The sequence below is a fragment of the Pezoporus wallicus genome, unplaced genomic scaffold (assembly GCF_028554395.1).
Source record: "Pezoporus wallicus isolate ANWC-B61680 ecotype Strahan unplaced genomic scaffold, APGP_CSIRO_Pwel_v1 contig_608, whole genome shotgun sequence".
NCBI lineage: Eukaryota > Metazoa > Chordata > Aves > Psittaciformes > Psittacidae > Pezoporus > Pezoporus wallicus.
Genome location: NW_026639059.1, coordinates 898,703 through 920,232, shown reverse-complemented (window position 1 = coordinate 920,232; position 21,530 = coordinate 898,703). Strand labels below are relative to the sequence as shown.

Sequence of the window (21,530 nt, the reverse complement as noted above, 5' to 3'; positions counted from 1 at the left end):
ATGGGATACAAGATGATATTGCTAGACAGTAAACAACGTTGTGTAGCTGCTTCTTTTTTTGTATAAATCCCCAAAAAAATTGGCAGCTTCTGTGTTCATTCTGTTTACATCCTACTTGTTCATTCTCCTTTTTGTTGTGTTTTAAGGATCCAGCTGTCTCTATTTTCATCTGCTTTGTAATAGGATTGAATCAATAAGTTGTAAGGAGTTAATCATTGTTCACTATATTTCTCAAGTAGATAATCAGAAATGTAATTTATTTTTTATGATCAGTTATAGACACCTCTTTTTTCAAAGGCTGTTTAATGCTATCTAATACAGCTTTTAATTCAGCCTTTCACTAAGTTTCATTCTGCATTCATTCTTACAGTAATTTACACTTTACATTCAAAATTACAAAAACAATCGTAAGTTTTGCCTGGATAATATGGAAATGTGGTTTATGAAGCTGTAAATGCCTTTGTGATTAATTTTTATGCTATATAAATGTTTAAAGAACACAGCAAATGTTTGCCTTAACAAAGCAATATAGATGGAACACAGTTAACTGTTGAAGTAAAAATATAGCTAATAATTTATTGATAACTGTAATAATTAAATTGTTTGTAAAACATTGTGAGATCTCTTCCTGAAAGTCACCATAGAAGTGCAAAGTACTTGTTAATCAAGATTTGGTAACAACCCAAATGTGTCTATTTTCTTTCCCTGGTAAGTGAAAACCCACTTACAGTAGCTATCAAAAACAGGGTAGATAAAAAGAAGAGCTGAGTATCTCAAACTTGAGACAAACACTTCAGAAAGAAGATGGTGGTGTAAGACCATCATCCTGTTAAAATATTTATTCTTATCTGTTCTCAGCATGTAGGTTGTGATAATATTTTGGGGTCTGATGCTAAAGAAGATAGATGCCGTGTTTGTGGCGGAGATGGCAGTACATGTGAAGCCATTGAAGGTTTCTTCAATGATTCACTGCCAAGAGGAGGTATGTACGTATATGCCCATTCTATTGCACAATGCATTTAGGTGTCCTTTTAGCAAATAACAGTGCTGCATTCATTTCCAGAATGGCACTGCTGATAGTCATTTCCTTTGACTCCTTTTGCTTTGTTGTTGCCTTTTTCTGTATTAGTTTAGATTTACGCCACATACGTTTCATTACTGAATACTTAGTTCTCATGGTCTTCAATGCACTTAAAAAAAAGTGGGTGGGTTTTTTATTATTTTTTTTTAATTGTTACCTAGTTAGGTGGTATAGTAAGACTAATGTGTATGATTTTCATGTGTATGGTAGAATCTGATATTTAATCATACATGAAATTTTAGAATGGGAAGAATCCAGAAATGTCTCTTTAAGTTTATCTTATTAGAACTCAGAAAATATATATGGGCAATTAGTTTAAAGCTTAACTCAAAAAAGACAGTTATAGGGTGGCAATCTCAGTGTTATCAGTTTTGACCTCCCAAATACAGGAAAAGGATTGGTGCACTGGGGTGCATTCCGTTCAGTGAGGGCCCACTAAGATTATTGGGCTCTGGGGCCCTTGCCCGTCTTTGGGAAAGGCTGAGACAACTGAGTTTATTTAGCCTGGAGAAGAGGAGGTTTGTGGGGACCCACTGTCACCCTTCTGATACCTAAGAAGAGGTTATGAATAAGGCAGAGCTAGGCTTTTCACAGTGGTGGGTACCTGCTGAGAGAGGAGACAATGGCTATAAATTAAAACAAGAGAGGTACTGACTGAATGTAAGGAAAAAAATTCTTCCCCAGGAAGACAGTCCAGCAGCAGATCAGGTTGTCCAGAAAGGTTGTATAGTTCCATCACTGGGGATTTTCCACAACCCTGCAGGATAAAGCACTGAGTAACTTGGTCTGATCTCCTAGCAGACCCTGCTTATGGGAGAAAGTTGGGCTGAATTGCTGAAGTCCTCTCCAAACTGAATTATTGTGTGATCCTAAGGTCATTTTATATGTTGGTTATTCATAATACACTGTTAAAAATACTTTATTAGCACTTACAAAAAGGAGTTCCTGACTACATGGTAAGTTCTTGCTATCACTGTCAAATTTTTGTATTGCATTTAAAGTGTTTTCCTTTTTATCACATGAAATAAAAATCTTCAAGTACATTTGAATCCATATCATACTAATTTTTAGTAGTAAATAATTCATAATGGTTGATTTCATGACTAATGTTGATTAGTGTAAATAAGTAAAGTTTACCTTTGTATTACAGGCTATATGGAAGTGATTCGAATTCCAAGAGGTTCTGTGCACATTGAAGTAAGAGAAGTGGCAATGTCAAAGAACTACATTGGTAAGAACATGGTTTAAATGGCAGGCTGTTATTAGGTCAGTTAATGTTGTGAATTGAAGGTACATTTTCTGGTTTGGCTAAACCATAGGCGTAGCAGAAGCAGCAGAGGGAATTATTAGCTGTTAATATTAGGTTGTGATCGGGCAGTTGCAGAAGTTGGTTAGGATGTATTTTCTTGAATGGAACTAATGAGTTACATTGAGTGATTCCTCCTTGTCCACTCGGAGCGAAATCACATCAATTCACTATAGTTATAGTGTCAGACTCCAGCTGAAGTGCACAAAGAGTATCCAAATGATGTACTGTCCCACACTGAGGTAGTTTCTTCCATCAGGGAAGTCTCTGATCTTGTGGGATTAAACTGGTTTAAAACATGGTTTTATTCTTGCAATGATTACTCATCAACAGCAGTAGTTACTTAAATGCTAACAATACTGTCTCTCTATCTTAAGGGAATTTAAAGTATCAATTATACAGTGTTACTGAGGTGCTGTATTGTGTAGATGCCATCCCTGTTTTATAGATAAGGAAAATGAGGTGCAGAAAAACTAGGTGCTTGCTTGAGATAATTCAGGAAGTCTGTTGTAAAGCATAGAATTAAATTCATATTCCCTAATTGTTATTAAATTCTTTAAAGGCTGTGTTAAATTTGCTTTCTGTTTTTTTTAATACTGATACATACAAATCTGGCTTCATCAGACTCAAAACAGCACACATTTCTGAAACTCTCTGTACCCTGATTTACATGGCAGTCCATTCACAGTAGTGCAAGAATACCTATTAGTCAAGAATAGATTAGAGAGCTGATCAGTTATACAGCAGACTAACAGATTAACACAACCCGAAGTTATTACATGTTAGACTAAACAGCAATTTACAGGTAATACGTCAGAGGCCGCTTTTGTCAATCTGCACTCCATGTAGTTGTTGTGTATAACACTAACATGTTGGAAAGGATTATGATGCCTTAAAGTGTGAGTTGTAAGGGCAGTTATCCTCCTTAGGTACATGAATTCCTAAATTGATTTATTGATAATGATGGTACCTTTTACTGTTGGATGCCTGAGTTTCTTTCTGCCTGCCTCCCTCCTTCTGTTATGCAGCAGATAATCAACCTCCCTCCATTCTGCAGCAGTAATAACAGCAGTACTCCAGCAGTACAGTGCTAATTATTATCTTTCCAGCATCATACTGCCCATGGCCCTTCCCCGATGTCAGAATATACCGTGGGTAAGGTTGTTCATATGTCCTGTACCAACATTCAAACAGAGGTGGCTAGGGAGAGGTATACCATGCATCCTGTCGTAGAATCGTAGAATCATTAGGGTTGGAAAGGACCTTAAGATCATCTAGTTCCAACCTCCCTGCCTTGGGCAGGGACACCTTACGCTAAATCATATCACCCAAGGCCTCGTCCAACCTGGTCTTGAACACTGCCAGGGATGGAGCATTCACAACCTCCCTGGGCAACCTATTCCAGTGCCTCACCACCCTAACAGGAAAGAATTTCCTTCTTATATCCAACCTAAACTTCCCCTGTTTAAGTTTTAACCCGTTACCCCTTGTCCTGTCACTACAGTCTCTAATGAAGAGTGCCTCTCCAGCATCCCTATAGGCCCCCTTCAAATACTGGAAGGCTGCTATGAGGTCTCCACGCAGCCTTCTCTTCTCCAGGCTGAACAGCCCCAACTTTCTCAGCCTGTCTTCATACGGGAGGTGCTCCAGTCCCCTGATCATCCTCGTGGCCCTTCTCTGGACTTGTTCCAACAGTTCCATATCCTTTTTATGTTGAGGACACCAGAACTGCACACAATACTCCAGGTGAGGTCTCACAAGAGCAGAGTAGAGTGGCAGGATCACCTCCTTCAACCTGCTGGTCACGCTCCTTTTGACGCAGCCCAGGATATGGTTGGCTTTCTGGGCTGTGAGCGCACACTGCCGGTCATGGTCATATACAGCTAAGAGCTATTTCATGGAGAGGTGAAAAACCGAACAAAGAGGATAACTCATAGCTAGTACAATTCAGCTTGTAATTCTGCTGTTTTATAAGCAGAGGAAGGTGACCTGGAAAAGCATTTCAATTCGTGGCACTATCTGTCTAAAATGAAACAAAAATGTATTTTTTCTTCGTTTAAATTAAAAAAACACAACTTAATTGGCATTTAATCTGGCCACAGATCTAAAAACATAAGGTATTACATAAACACTTTTTTATGTCCTTGTCACAATTTCAAGGGGTTTCCTGAGCCCTGACTGCACACATAGGGGATTCCTCTCCTACACTAGTTTCTTGTATTTCCAACTTTAAAAACTGCCATTATACCCTAGTGAAAGATAATCAAGGTCTCAGGGGCCATTTCATTTAGTGATGGGATGTTTTGATCTGTGAGTGTGAACCAGACCACTATTTTAGGAAGACAAATTTCTGGGGATAGGAAGGTTTTAAATCTGTCTGCTCCCTTAAAAGAACTGTGAGAGCACAAAGGTAGTTAAAAATGGGTTTATTCTGTTAAAATACATATCTCAAGGGTATTGTTGTAGGGATATTTCTTTAATGACATTGGCAACTTCACAGCTACTTCCCTGTCTTTATGGAGTTCCCTCTGTTGTTGCATGACAGCTGTTTGTGTGGCCATATCGTGGACCAGATTAGAAAACTGACTCAGATGTAAATAACCATTAATGGGTATTCCTGTGTTTTCTTTTATGTGCACTGCTGCCAAATACAAGACCACAGTCTAAGAAATCAATTTATTCATTTGGAAGTATGCAAAAAAAGGAAAAAGTTAAACGCTTCCTCTGTAGCTGTCATGCTGGCTTCAAAGTTTCTTCTTTGTTCATTTCAGCTAGCAGGCTTTCAAACTTAACTAACAAACATCCCATGGTTCCTTAACTTAAGATCCAGTTCTTTTGCTAGCCATGGCCTCAAATTTAGGCTACAGTTGGACATTTGGGAGCTCAGTTAGCTCAGTCAGCACCTGTCCTCACCCTTCTCTAATCAGTTCTCTTCCTGCTCTCCTGATCATTTCTGCACTGATATTGCGCCTGATGTAACAGCAAAAACATTTTTCTACAGTTGCATAAAGAGTTCAATATTTTAAACTGATCTGTTGAACAAATAACCCAGCAACAACAAAACTGCCTGATTTCAGAGCTGATGCAAAAATGTTGTTTTAGTAATGGAGTTATCTTCCCTTAAATGGCTTGATCCAAGGTGGTGTCTTCCCTTATATTCCTCTTATGCAACAGGGTCTTGTGTGCTAATTTTCTGTGGGCTTTCTGCATTCTCAAGTTCTCATAAATGATTTGATAATATTAACTTGTTCCTTCTATCTCATATGCTAATAGCAATATGCCACCGTGTCATCATTGTCATGTAATTATGTTACTGGAATGCTATTCACAACTGTGTGGCCTTCACATATGTGTAACAACTGACATTGGGTAAATCTATTTACAGAATGCAAATGAATGTTTCATTGGCAGTAAGACAGGTAAAAAATGAACTGCTTTGCATCTGGATATACATTAAATCTATACAGCATACATATTGATTCTTCTTTTGATTAAGCTACATTTTATAAAAGTGGGATGGATAGAAATTTTGACTGTGTAAAAATAGAGCTACTGATAAAATACTGATGTTCAGCTGTAACAGTTATTTCATATAGCAAGTGAAATAGTGAATATTGTTCCTTTCTTTAAGTACAGTACTGCTTGCATTTTTATTCTTATACTTGCTTCTTTTAACCATTTCCTTCTTGTGCTACAAAGCCTGTATAAACAATAAGGCATCTGAATTATTTTGAGAATCTTGGATAAGTATGTCAGAGCTAGTTTCTTTACTCAAAGCATCACTGAGACATTTTCCCTAACTGTTTCAGGTAAACTGTCTGTAAAACTGGATCATAAGCTGTCCTATTCCTTATGATTGTGATGTGATTTTGTCCTCTATCTAGTGAAGTCGCTTACTAGTCTCAACGAAAAATGACATGCCTTTTTGTTCATGTATTTCCAACCATCATTTTGCCTTTAAGAACATGTTTTATTTAAAGTAAATATGAATGCTGAATAACTTGGAAATGACCTTAAGTCAAGAAGTCAGTATCTACTTAACAGAATATTCACCTCAAGATACAAAGTCAGTTTCATATTTAGAAACTTAACCTAATTTTTATTAATAAAACATAAAGTACAAATTCCTGAATAATACATTTGTCCAGCCTAATTGGTTGCTTAGCTAAAAAATTTATGTTGTATCTGTATTACTTTTATGGTTTAAGGTTTTAAATTAGGAATAATAAAGTATTTTATCTGATTAAATAGCTAGTAGTTGGGTTTGTAATAGAAATATCTTGGATTTGGATATGGGGAAAAAAACCCATAGTGAACAGAGGCAACAAAACAAGAGCTGATTGACACCATACATCAGACTCAATGCTATTTCTCTTTTTTTCCTCTGCACACTGCATGAAATACCTATTCCGTGCCCCAGCCTCTTAACCTAAAGATGAGATTGGTAATTGATGATACATTTGAGACCTACATATATCTTACATAAAACTGCATGCATTGCACACAGGTTCAGTTTTAGAGTTGAAGATACATTGCAAGGTGCAATAGGAATTCTGTTTTGTTCCATATAGCGTGTGCATGTTGAAATCTGCAAAGTATACCTTCAAACTGAAGATTATTGCAGAGGCAATATTGTTTTGACAGGGTGAAAGCAATGGCTTTATATTGCTTTAAAAATAAAAAAGCTTCTAGCAAATTTAGCAGATTAGTAGATAAATTTGAAATGGCTTCTCCATTATAAATGCTGCTTCCAATTTTTAGGTGGCTTGTATTTTTTTTTAAGCTTTAAAATCTGAAGAGGATGACTACTATATTAATGGTGCCTGGACTATTGACTGGCCAAGAAAATTTGATGTTGCTGGAACAGCTTTCCATTACAAGAGGCCAACAGATGAACCAGAGTCTTTGGAAGCACTAGGCCCTACTTCAGAAAATCTCATAGTCATGGTAAAGTTGTAATCAATGTATTTATGAAATCTAAAAAATGTATTTGTGTTCTGAGAAAAGACAAGGCCATGAAGAAAATCAAAATAGGTTGTACCCTAAGGAAATCTCACAGAAAATGTCTCATCTCTTTTAAATGCAGTTCAGAATAATGGTAGTTGGAAATTCTAAATGGGACATATATTGCATCTCTACATATCTACATTGCTGATACATGTAAGTGTTGAGATACAGCATGACAGTTCTTGACACTTCTGTAGATGTCAGTGGTTTTAAGCCTGGCCTGAGTGTGAGGTGTAGTCTGACCACAGCAAGAGTATTGTCGTTTATCCCGTTTATGTTGCTGTGACATACATTGTTCTGAACAGATGGTACAAAATACAAGAAAGTAACAGATGTGACCAGGATCCTGATACCTTGTCTCTGACAGGAGGCAGTAGTTAGCCTACTGTTGCATTATACATTGGCGAGAAGCAGAAGAACAAGGTGACTCTTGCCCAGTATATTCTGTCGTCTGCCAGACGTGCAGTTCAGGGATTGCTTGAGCCATATAGGATATTTTCTTGTATAGAATGATTGTTGGCTGGATATTCACAGTTTAGGCAGCATTTTCAAACACATGAATCCTGTTTCTTCTTCAGCAGGTGTGGATCAGCTAGAGAGTCTATATAGAATGAGTTATGCAATGATTATAATGCATTTCTCATTCAGTCAGTGCCACTGACTTTCTTACTGAAAGTTCTCTGTTTTTTTTTTTGCCCAAATGTGACTGCAAAGTATCACAGAAGATAGACATGAATGAGGTAGTAGGGGATAAAAAGTATCAGATTTCTGCATCTAACATGATACATATTTCTAGCAACAGAAAGAAGAAAAAGTTTGATAAAGTCAAAGACTAGTCTTGGATGCGTGGTATGCGGAGGATAGTCAACAGTGAGGGTAGCCGAAAACTCACAGCGACTGTTGCACTTCCATCTGTATCACCTGCAGTGATACAGCTGCAGTGAGAGTTTTGATACTCCTTTGAAGGACTCAAAAGGTGTGATTCCACCAAGCTAATGCTGTTGGCTGTTGAATTAGGGGAAAACAATGACCTCGGCCACAGCCTGCTGCTGTTACTATTTTTACTATTAACTGTAGTCAGTGGAAGTGCAAACAAGGGCAGAGCTAGGTTCATAACTGCTGTGTGAGTAGCTCCTCCCAGTATTTCAGTGAGGACTGCTGTATGTTTGCACAGTAATGTCCTTAACCAGCTTTGACCTCACATAATTATTCAGCTGTCAATTTCCATTAAGACATTAATTTAATGAAAACTGGGGGTTTTTTTAGAACAATTATGTTCAGAATAAAGAACTAACAGAAGTTACTAAGTTGTTAAGGAGGAAAAAAGACAAAACTCACCTTAGACAATAATACTTTTGTATATGTTTCAAGTTAGTCCAGGTTCTTTTGGGAATATGTTAAAGAACTCCTATGGCTTCCTTTATAACTTTTTTCGCTTCCTTAGAACATAACACAAACCTAGATTAAATGTCACTGTAGTTGCCCTCTGCTTGCCTGTTTTAATGGTATAACCAGTTGTTTTCAACTACAGATTCTGCTACAGGAACAAAATTTGGGTATAAGGTATAAATTCAATGTTCCCATCTCTCGCACTGGCAGTGGAGACAATGAAGTTGGCTTTGCATGGAATCATCTGCCTTGGTCAGAATGTTCTGCTACTTGTGCTGGAGGTAAGACACTAGTCAGTCGAGCTACATGGTAAAGTGAATTGCAAGGTACAGTTTACTGCATAATTATCTAGGTAACTAGTTGAAAACATTTCTTTCAGACATGCCTCAAACCTGAATTTAGTGTAAGAACATTTATTTTATCACAGTGGGTTTTTGTTGGTTTCAAGTACTTCTAATATGTTCAGATTTTTTTGTTAAATACAGTATCTTGGCACAGTGTGGTTTTCTGGTGATGTTTCTTCTGAGTTTGTCTTGAAGCTGGTGTGTTTGCTTTTAGCAGGAGCTCTCTTGATAAAGGACATCAGAAGTTTTAAGTAAGGATATTGAAAACCAGAAGGCAAATAAGGCACCTGTAAATAAAGGGTTGTGTCTTTGTGTGTTTGTAGGTATTGCTTCACATGATCCTAGTCAGCCCTCTATCCTCCAGCCACCAAAGTTTAGGATGTATACTGGCAGGTCCCCTGTAGCAGATGATAACAATGGGATAATACTTCCCAGCCCATAGCAGTGTCTTAAGAATTGTTGCCCTTTGGCAGCGGTGGGGGGATTTGTAGATTGTCCCATGTGGTTCATCATGGGTGCCTTTTACCCTCAATTTACTGTATTCCTAATCCTCCCTCTAGTGGCCACGAATGCAATTCTTTATCTGTGGGAAAGCAGGACAGTTGGCTTCCTTCAAAGCCAGCACCGTTGCTGCTGCATGGGCTAGTGAGTAGAAGTGCTGTGTGAATAGTATCTTTCTTCTGTCTGGAGACTGAATGCATCATCTCCCCAGCATAACTCTGATTCAGAAGATGTGGGAGAGTGCTCTAAGTCCACCTCAGAATTTCATTTTTCTGCTGTACTGTTCACTGCCCATAGCAAGAGAAAAGCACCATGTTTTTTTAAAGAACCCTTGGACCACATATTTGTCCTTTTCTTGTTTTTTTTTTTGTGGCTACTGGAGGTATTTGTGTTTGGAACCATCGTGACTTTTTTTCTGCTGGAACCAGCTGTGGCTGTTACTAGTTGTTCACTTTTTTAAATACAGCTGTTTGCTTTGCCGTATGTAATACACAGAGGACATCACTAATTATTTTCTGTGCCACTAGAGAAAGTCTCAAAACAAAATAGAGGAAGGTACTAACTTTCTCCTATATTTTTTATTGTTCATTTGCAGAATCCTGGTTGACAGATTGCTTTTTTAACTACTATTCTAGTGATGGTGAGCCTGGTAGGCAAAGGAACATTTTAAAGATGTAGTGTAAAGATGGGAAGTGCCTAGCTCATAGCAAAATACAGTTCCAAGTAACAGAACCTTACAAGTACTGCCAAATCACTTTTCTATGATAGCAGTGAGTTAATGATCTTTTTGAAGTAAATGGGAGAGCTCCCATTGGTTTAGATAGAGAATTTTAGCCATGGGTCTTCTGTCATGTAGGTCATTGTCATTTCACAGATTTGACAGTATACAATGGGAACAAATAATTGGCTCTGAAGGAAGCGACACTTCTCTAGGTCAAAATGTTTTGACTAACTTTTAATGGAAGATCTGTGCATCCCTGAAAACTGTATATGTTTATTAATTTCAAATTTTGTTGGGGGGTTTATTATTTTCAGCAACTTATAATGGATAAACCGTAAGGCGCTTGTCTTTCCTTCCTCTTAGTATGAGGATATATACTATGGTCACGTATTTTCACTGAGATCTGTGCTCAGGGAATAAGTATTTCATTGTAGCTGTAATTCTTGTTAAAAATTGTATCTGCTTTCTCCATATGAGTACTTGCTATTCCCTGCAGTTTATGAAACACCTTTCTCCATGTGCCAAAAGAAGACAAAATTCTAAAAAGGAACTGAGTCAGGGAAAAAGAAAAAGGAGACAAAGGTGATAGAGACAGGGACCATAACTGAAAAATTTGGCTAATATAAATAGGGAGTGTTGAGAAAACTTAGAATTGAAACCACTGCATAGCTTTGGTTATTTATGTAGGTTCATTATCAAGTCTGTTACTGAAGTTCTGGTTTTTTGAACTCTTATCTTTAGGAGAGACATTTCGCTCTGTATCAGAGGAGAGCAAAATATTAAACAGTTAAAAGATTTCTGACTGAAAGTAGAAAAAAAAAAATACAGTAGGCAGGGAATATTAGTATGGAAATTATTTTTTACTCATGAAGTTAAAAAATATAGTGACTTTGGGACAAACTGTAAACAAGTTAGGGCATCAACATCTTCCTGCCTGTTATTGTAGTTGATGTAGCTCCCTGTAGGGCGTACACTGATCAAGGCTGATCATATGATCTGACCCTATACTTTGGCTTTTGTAATTTCTTCTGCCCATTTCTTGGGATCAAAACCATGGGTTTTGGGGTCGGAAGTCAATGGAGTAGCTGTTCTTTTTGAAGGAGACTGTTTTGACATTTACCCCATCACATCCAATGCTCTTGGTGGGAACATCACACCTATTTCTATACCTCCTGCATGTCTCAGGAATTTGTTCATTAATAACTCACCCCCATCGGCTCTGGTTTCTGATATATCTTGATCATATCTTGATCCAAAAGCTCTAGATGATGTAGAGCCAGATATGCCTTCATATCAAGGTTGTAGACAGACCTAAGTTCTAGTCAACACATTTTTTTGTTTATCTCTGAACACGCCTGTATTTTAACATTATGTCACAATTGTAGGTATATGTAACACTTCAAAAGGTGCCTTAAAAGAACATAAAAATAGCAAGTATCTAGAAGCCAGGAAATGACAGTTATGTTTTTTGAGGTTCTGGCTGTTCGTGAAACAGAATCCAGTTGAGCAGGGACCATTCTCTGAGGCTGTGTCACAGGCCTAGTTCACATACACTTTTCACTTCTCCAGTCTAATGCTCTCTAAATTGAGCTGACTGCGTCTGCATTACATACTATTTGACTAAGTCTGTGATGCTTAAAGCATAATTGATGTATGTTTTTTAATTCAAGGAATCTAAAAAATAGTAAGAACTGCTTTACAGCCCACCAAGTTGATATTTCTGTATTGTGAACTTGAGGGTGTGTGCTGAACGTCCCGAAGCAGAGCATAAAAGCAAGAGCAGTATTTTGACAGTGCAAAGTTTAAGTGGTTTTGGAGTATTTGATGTTGCAGAAGTGTCCAATTTTGTGCAGTCTCTTCATAGTATTTTGAGGGCAATTCACTGCATTCAGCTGTTCCTAGAGTTGCTTGTAGGCCTTGTCTTGGAGAGGGTTCTAGAGCTGTCAGGAGCCAAGAAGCAAGCTAACAGCAAGCTAAGAACAGCCTACAATCTTTCATTAGATGATAACATGCTGCCTTTTGCACTGGACTTCTCTATTTTGTTCATCTCTGCTGTCCTGACAAGTCACATCTGAACAGTAAAACTGCTTTAACTTTTCAAACAGGACCTATGCTTGTCTCAGTTTTGCAGAATAGAAAGAGCATGGTAAATGGAATGGTAGGGAGGAGAAGGAGGGTTTCCTGATTACAACAGTGTCAGAGCTCTGGATTCTATTTCTGCCTCCCGTCTGTGGTTCTCATGTGATACTGAGCAATTCAAAGCATACATTACAGTCTTACTTGTTAATTATCAGTTCATCGTTCATCACTGCATGAACTGCGAATAAAGCAAAGTATTCTGAAAACTCAGCCAAGCTCGTGAAATTGGTGGACTCTTTCCACTGCAGACATTGTGCCTCCTCTTCCCCTGTAGTATTCATAAAGTGGTCTAGGAGATAAAGTTTGTGAAACAGTTACATATTTAGATTGCCTCTAAAAAGCAGAAGGAAGTTAGAATTTCTTTCATGAGAGATTGTAAACTGTGTATTTCGTAGTGTCATTCAAGTTAAAGGGGAAAAGAACAAAATATTCCATAGTTTTCTCTGCCAGTGAACGTCACCTTCTGTACAGTGAACCAAGCAGAATCAAGTCTCTAAAGTCTGAGGTTTACTTTGGTATTTTCTTATGTTTTTCTAAAAATAGGTTTTTCAGATTTTCTGGGTAGTTAAATAAGTTTGCCTGGTAACAGACAACTTTTTTTTTTTGTATTCATGTACTCATATATAGGATGAGAATACAATTTCATTCAATTTTAGCATGTCTTAGTGTCTGTTCATAGGCTTGGAAATCTAGAACTGCAGCTCTTCTTTTTGGATGCTAGAACCAGTATTTTCCATGTTGAAAAACATTTCTTTAAAATACAAATTTAGAGTATCTGAGCTAGTTCTTCCTGTCTGGGAACGTTACATAAAACTGAGCTACATGTGTTCTCAATATTAATTCCCTTTTTCCTGAAAGTTTACTGATAACTGTTCTACTCTGAGTCAAGAGTTTTCAGAAGGAAATTTGTTACTATCTTATATAGGTCTTTATAGGTATGTCAGACTTAGAAACTACAGGAAAACTATTCCAGAGAACACCAGAATATACAGCCGGAGGAGAGAACAGGTTATTCAGAATCTTAGAGTCATGGAATGGTTTGAGTTGGAAGGACCCTTAAAGATCATCTGGTTCCAGCCCTCACTGTCCTGCCGTTGTCAGAGTCACCTTCCACTAAAGCGGGTTGCTCAAAGCCCTGGCCAGCCTGGTCTTGAAGACTGCCAGGGATGGGGCAGGCACAGGATGGATGGATGGATGGATGGATGGATGGATGGATGGATGGATGGATGGATGGATGGATGGATGGATGGATGGTTGGATGGATGGATGAATGGATGGATAGGTGGGAACAGTAGAACAGTTCACTGGAATTCAGAAAAAATAATTACAACATATTTTCCTTAAGAAGCTGACTATTATTTAATGAGAAAGTCTGAGAAAGGGAAAAGTAGAATACATAGAAACAGCATATGAAGTAATAAAATGATGGCTGGAAAGAGAAGAAGGAAGTACTAAAATAGGAAAGGGTGATGTATATTGCTTACAGGTAATAGAGTTGTAGTTTATTTACTGTCATGCCTGTCTGGCTGTATATGTTATCTTCTAGCAAGTGTATCCATAAATATGCTTAATAAGGAAGTGACTGCTGGTGCTATTGTACAAAAAAAAAAAAAAATCCACTGAAAGAAAAAAATCCTTCTCTGTGTTTTTACTTCTGTATACATTTAAAAATAACTCCAATAAGTGCATGCCCCCCTTTTCTAAATTTCTTCCATGCTTAATAATTCTAGCAGTAAATGGGAACAAATGACAGCATTTGTTAATCTGGAATTTACCAGGTATCCTAAGCATTGGTTTTGATCATTTGTCCTATTAGAGTTCATCTCCAGATGAGTTAAATGTCTTAGATATTCATTGGGGTTTATGACATAGTCAGTACACTATTATAAGTAAATTGATTGCCATTCAGTTTTCTTTGTTGCTCATCACTTTTGTGTCTACTATGTTTTTCTTCATGTCCTTAAATGAATTGTGAAACTGTCTTTAGACAAATAAAACATACTTGTCCTCGTCAAGAAAAAAATGTAAGTTTGGCTCTGTGATGAACATCTTGTGATCCGATGAGTGAGCTCAGAAAGTATGTCTGGGTTAACCAGCATGCACTAGTTTTAGTGATACAGGATTCACCATGTATTGGTATTGGCATCTTTATAATTAACTATTGCAATAGCAAACCACAATTTTTGGGATTGGTTTTAAAAATAGATACAACATTTACATGCCTGCAGTTTTAATTTAAGAATAAAATGTGTTTCATGTAATTTAAAAGTTGGCTGCTGAAAGTTATACAGACTATTTGTGAATTGAAATCTGCAAAACATCTCAGTTCTCTGGAGATTATGGTCACTAAACCACTGGAGTTTTGTTTTCTATTGGAATTGCATTGACCAGTCATGAGGACATTTTATCATAAACTATAAATCTGTAGATTTGAAAGGAGAATGTTTTTGTCTAGCTGCTTGTAATTAGTCCCCCAAGAGTTTAAATGAATTTGTTTAGTGGTGCTTTTTAGGTTATTTTAAGAGCGACCATATAGTCAGGGAAGAGTTGGTTACTTAAAAAAGTTTTCTCAAGGTCCAGGGGGCTTAACCATGTTAGAGCTGTTGTGTGGGTAAAAGCTGAACTTCTAGTTTTTTCCATTGCTTTTTCTTGTCTAAGTTAGAATATGAATTTTGTTTTTGAGATTTTATTTTATATAACACTGCAATTAGTATGGAAAGATGCAAAGTATACATACTGTCTGGGAAGATGCTGAAGAATATTTTAAAACAGTATGAATATGTCTCCTAGCATGGATTAAAAGTTCTTCAGTGTGTGAGTGATTAGTGGTGAATACTGTCTTATGGATGTTATGCTACCTGACAGATTCAATAAATAACACATCTGGCTTACATTTTTTTAAAAAATGAGCACAATGATGCTTTGTGTTTGTAGTACTTCAGAATACTTTCTTACTACATAGCACCTCAGAAATGAATTTACTGAGGCTGCCAATTTTTAGCCAAAGCCTAGAAGGAAATGTGTCTGATGCCAGTAGGAAATTCAGTCAAAACATTACTATCTGTGCTATCCCATAAATGTCTTTGCAAGAATAGTACGCATTATTAAAATACTTTATTCTAAAATATGTATAAATTATTTTTGAATAATTATTTTTGACAGAAATACCATTATGAAGGCAGGATTCAGCCTATTTCATCAGCCACCAAGAGAACTAAGGCAGCTTGTGATAGAAAGGATAAATGATTATTCAGCAGTTGAGCTGAACATTAATTCTGTGTCAGCTAACAGCGCCATGTTAGTAGCATGGCTGTTTGGCTAGGCCTTTATAATACTGTTTCTTGTCGTAGTGATGTTTGAGTAGAAAATTGCAGAAGAAATACTCCTACTAAGGTTGTCATAGCTAATTTTAATAATATTCATCTGTTGGCAGTGGTTGCATAGATTATGGAGTTTAAAGCTTCAAGAGATAAACCCAGCATTTTTCTCTCTCATGCTGCAATTGATGTCTTTTCTCTACTAAAACAGTACTAAAGGAGTATAGAATCAAAGAAAAGAACTTGTCACTCTGCATATCAGTGTACGTATATATATTTAGAGAGAGAAAACTACTAGCCATTTTGAAGTTTTGAAGAAGTATAAAGATGTAAAAATAAGTGACAGACAGGGCAGCATAAAAACGAGAAATTTGCTGACAGTGCAGTGCTAGAAGACATAGGGAAGACTGGGATATGTTGTAACCCTGACAAAGGCAGGTTTGATTTTAGGATATATTTGTTTAGAAGTATAAATGACACTGCATAAGTCACTAGTAAAATCACGTTGGAGTACTAGGCACAGTTTCTATTGTAGCTGTAGTAAACTCGGGTGTGTGGAGGTTTGTGAAGTGTTGTGAGGCTGATCATGATCAAAGCAGTGGTCTACCAAACAGCACAGATACTGCAAGAGTTAGTTGGTTAACACAATAAAGTTACTTAAACTGAACTCTGTTGTGGCTGTAGTAAACTCAGGTGTGAGCAGGTTTGTGGAAGTGTTGTGAGGCTGATCAAAGGAGGCTGATCAAAGGAATGGTCTACCTAACAGCACAGAGACTGCAAGAGTTCAGCTGGTTAACACAATAAAGTTACTTAATCTGAAAGAATGTTTTTAATTAAAAAAGACCTAACTTGGCAGTTAATACATCTAGAATGGAAATTGGAATGCTTTTAGTAGTCACAAATGAGAAGTTCAGAAAAGAAAAATGTATTTGGAATTGAAGTGGACCTTGATCAGTTTTTGAAAGGGGTTACATAGAGTGACTCCCAACAATAGAAGGGCATTGCTTCTATATGTATATTCCAAACTCCTTTGTTCCAAGGTTATTTAATTGCCCTTACAGTGCAAGATCTCACTGAATTTCAGCTTTCTATCAGTTCATGTAATTGAAATATTAGGTGCTGAGAATGCTATAAATTGAATGTCTTGATGTGAAGCTCTCAAGTCTTTGATATCTGATACATGAATACCTGAAAGAGAACACCTGTATGTTAACATAATCAACCAACAGCTGTGTAGGCTTGTACTTCAGGCCCTTGAGGGTCCCCCATGATAATGATTTGAGTTGTTTCTGAATTCCGACGGAGCCTATCTAGCAAAATTATTTTTTTCCAACATGTAAAGCACATAAATTAAAAAAAATGGAGGTTGAATAGCATTCAAAAATGGTTGTTTTTTTTATCTTGTTCATGTAGATTTGGTATGTAGGATACACTTGGAAAATACTCTGGTAGCCTTCTCTGCTGTTTGATACCTGTAGAAAGAAGAACCTGATTGGTTTACCTGGCTCACCTGCAAAATGTGTCTCATATTAGTATCTTTTTCATAACTAAAACTTACTTTAAAATGACTGTGATGTTTATGGTTAACCTAAGATATCAGATGTGTGAAATTATTTACAACTTGATTTAGAGTGCTTACTTTGTGAAGGTTGCATGTAGCTGTAATCAAAAAGCGCATATCCCAGGAGCAAAGCTTCAGACGTTGGCTTTAGGTGCTGCAGTAGAGTGAAGACTCCAGCATTAAGCATTTTTGGTCTCAGCATTGTTAATGATTTTGAAGTGAGGTGATGAGCCAGGTGATTTTGAGGGCCGATACAAAGTTCCCACCTGCTAAACAGGCATCCTGTAAGAAATGTTGTGTTGAGTGATGACTCTAATTTCCCTCCTGCTTGTCAGAAATGTCAACATTAGAGTTGAGGGTACATGGAACATTTTTATGTGCTTAAAATCCAGAATGATGGGTTTGCCTGAGAGTATTTTAATTAATAAGACTGTTTTTATATGAGGGATAATAAACATGTTTTGTGGGATGCCATGACAGTAGCAATTTGCTGTTGCAGAGAGAAGAGGTTTCTACTGGAAGTACATCTCCAGAAGAGTAGTACTCTTAACTGTGTATCATAGAAAGTTGAGAGGTCTAAGAGGGCAGGGAAAGAGAAGGTATTTTTAATATGCATTCTGGGTGACAGTGCAGCCAGGGCAAGATTCAGGAGGAACTCATGGCAGGAAGACAAGGGGTTTGATCTGCAACCAGAAAATAAGACACTGGTCTAGCACAGGCAGGTATAAATTTTCATCCTTGTCTTCAGGGTGGTTTAGGAATTTTATATCAGGCTCTAAGCAAATAAAAATCTAGAAATAATCTGTGGGCTAGAAAACACAGTCTTGCCACCTTAGCTAAATTACCACCAAGTCTCAGAAGTTATGATGTGCTCATGGGAATTTGGAATCGCCTTAGCGATAATTAGCAACCTACTCTTGCATCTGCAGCCCCCTGGGGGAGTGCATGCCATCCTCAAAATTCGTGACCATCGGGAACAATGTCCTTCATACATTACATCATGAAGACATTTAATTTGTTTATAGACTGGGAGACTTCTGTTCATAGCCAAGCAGGATGCTTTGTGGGCCAAACTTCAGGGATCTCAAGTTTGGGCTTGACTCACTGTTGGAATTAAATACCTGAATTTCATATAGATCATGTTTTAGGAACCAAAGTAGGAGATTTTATTCTTGTCCATAATGAATAGTAAAAGAAGCAATTGCAAGGTAAGTTGTTTAGTTGCTTAAAGTTGCTTAAAATGAGCAAAAGTACTACAAATACCTGATGAAAGAAATCTCATGTTTTTAGTGGAATATTTAGTGTCTGAAAAACATACTTATGTAATTATTTTTATTACTGCACAGCTATCTCCTATAAAAAACTTGTCTTAAAATGAAAAGAAGGCTGTAAAGTAAAGTTGGCAGATATTTGAAGCCACAATGCTTTAATCCCTATTTAATTGTATGCATTTCACATGTTGGAAAAGTTAAATAATTGCTTCTCTTTTTAAGAAAGGATCAAGGATTTTTGCAACTTTTATCATACAAATGATTCTATTACTTCAGTATTATGACTACTCATGTTCAATAAGACCTGCATACAAACTGTGCATCCACAGTGGTTTTATGCTAGCAAACAGCTTGTTTAAACAGGAGAGGAGGAGGTCATATGTACTACTCTTTACAGCAGTACTCTGAGCTGCACTGTTGTCATATCAGTGTCACTTTAGTGCCTTTTTTCAGATCCTTTTTTTTTTTAAATCAGAAAATGCTCAGTGTTCTACCTTATGATGTAGCCTTGGCATTGGTAGGTTGTTATGTTTTCGGAATAGTAATCAGGTCTGAACTTCCCTGTTGGTGGATATCAGTGAAAGAGGAGCTGTGAGCGCCAGACAAAATGAGTGTTCACAGAAACAAGCTGTATCTTTCAGAATGAATAATTCTACTATTTTAATGAAGAAAATGTTTATAGAATAACATGTATAAAAATGCAACACTGTTTCCCAGTATTGCTGGGTTATTTTAAACCAGAGCACATAAACAATAATTCTGCATTGAAGTGTGACCACATTCTATTTGTTGATGTTTTCTTCAGAAATTTAAGTGTGTTTTACTAGGAGAGGAGGGTAGGCAGAAAATTGATTTTGTGCAATATACAAATAAAAACAATCTGTTAGTAAATCTATAAATATATTCCTTTTGTTTTGGAAAACAACAGCAATTTTAAATCCTCTATCTTAGGGGTGGCCTAAAATTGAAGGAAACTGAAAGATTTATTGTGGTCGGGGGCAATTCAAGCAATTGGAACTCACATGCCTACAGCATTCAGCCCCTTAAAGTGGGATAGTAGGGTTAATATTCAATAGGTAAAATCTGCTTTTGAGTTTACACAAGTAGAAGAACAGGAATGATTAATTCAAGGTGTTTCATTTCATCCCAAGGTGTGCAGAAACAAGAGGTAGTGTGTAAAAGGCTGGATGACAACTCCATTGTACAAAACAGTTACTGCGACCCTGACAGTAAGCCTCCAGAAAACCAAAGAGCCTGCAACACTGAGCCTTGCCCACCCGAGTAAGTCTTAATCATTAAGATGGATGTGTTTTGCATAGATAAAAAAATCTTGATAATCTATAATAAATCCTGTTGACCAAATGTGTATAAAATTTTAACCGACTATTAGGATCCTGTCTTATCAGACAGGGTATTATTTGGTTTTGGGTTTCAGTTACGGTTTCTTATTTCTCTGAAATCAGTTGTGGAAGATAAATACTTTGACCTAGAGGAGGTCTGATTTGACTGAGGAGCAGTGGTTTTTAAACTACACAAAGCAGCTCAAATATTGTAAGTAAAAACATACTAGCAAAGCAGCTTTTTAAGGTCTGAGTGTCAGATGAGGTAAATACTGCTCAGAGTAGAACTGGAGACCATTCTTAAGGCAACAGTGACTGAAGAATGTCATGCATGACGTAAATGTTATCCAGTGCCATAAATATTTACATGCATGTGCTAAATGATTGCCATATTTTAAAGTATATTACGTTAAAATTTGGGTTTAAATTTTCACATGAGAAATGGTAAACATGGAAACTGCTTTGTAGACCAAGCCATTTACTGGTAATAGTTTCGTCAGACAACTTCATCTCCAGGATACTTAGTGTTGCACAGTAATGCTGTGTGCCTTTAGGATTAGATGTCTACTTTAGTTTTATTTTTAAAGATAGCTGTATGCTATATATTGAAAAGTTAATTAAAACCACAGCAGCTCATTTGTACAAAAATGAGATTTGGCAAGGACCTATAGCATAACTTAATCTTACTACAAAAGCTGTTTAGAAACAGTTGTGATGTTCTGCACTAGAAAATAATTTCAGCATGCGCACAACAGTCCTTATATTTTGAGATAAAACGTTTCTTGATTCACAAGCGCTAGTTAGTTTAGCTTTGGTGTTAACTTGTAGCTATATTCAAATTAGGCATAAAAAATCATAAATACTGATTAAATGCACAACAAAGAAATACTGAGGTCTCTTAAATGTCTCTTAGAAATTGTAAAATTGTAGCTCGAGGGACACCAGCAGAAATGAGACAAGATTATAATGCATTAAAATCCCAGCAGATCTTCATAAAGCCAGTTTCTGCCTAGAGTATCACCTGCTTCCCTGGTGTCATGACTGGTTGCAGAATGGCAGAGCAATATCTTCTATACTTACTCCTGTGTGTCATGTACCATACTCATCTGACATAAAGAGAAGTGAAGCCATTACACTCTTCATACCTTGAGTGTGTTTGAATGAATGTGCTGTCTCACATACAGGTCTAAGTCATTGTCCCCACAGTCTGTCTGTAAATACATGTTTACCTTGCAAGGGTATGCACTTGGATTCTGTTTGGATAACACTGTTTAGTATGGGTATAAGTGCACTAACTAAACTCTTCACCATTACTTGAGAGCAGAACTTGGGAGGTGGTTTGTCTGGGAACTTGGGAGACATGTTTGGTCTGTTTGTTTTTACTAAGCGCATCCCTATCCTTTAATTTGTGCAGCTTAACTATGAACAAATTAGCACTCTAATAAGTAGCATTAACATAGTTATTCCAAACTAGTTAATTTTTATTTTTTGCACTGACATTATTTAGCAAAAACAAAACAACAAACTGTAATAATGAAAAATAAACCCCAAAA

At 37.0% G+C, this 21,530-nt stretch overlaps 1 protein-coding gene across 3 annotated transcripts in view; it reads left to right on the top strand.

The window, feature by feature from the left end:
- The window catches only part of ADAMTS6 (ADAM metallopeptidase with thrombospondin type 1 motif 6), a 150,561-nt gene that overhangs the window by 112,995 nt on the left and 16,036 nt on the right, over window positions 1-21,530 (top strand). For all 3 annotated transcript variants that reach the window (XM_057413572.1, XM_057413573.1, XM_057413571.1), the window contains exons 17-21: window positions 859-982; window positions 2,232-2,312; window positions 7,171-7,334; window positions 8,926-9,064; window positions 19,789-19,918. In XM_057413572.1, the coding sequence (XP_057269555.1) occupies window positions 859-982; window positions 2,232-2,312; window positions 7,171-7,334; window positions 8,926-9,064; window positions 19,789-19,918 (638 nt within the window). The remainder of the gene's footprint in view (window positions 1-858; window positions 983-2,231; window positions 2,313-7,170; window positions 7,335-8,925; window positions 9,065-19,788; window positions 19,919-21,530) is intronic.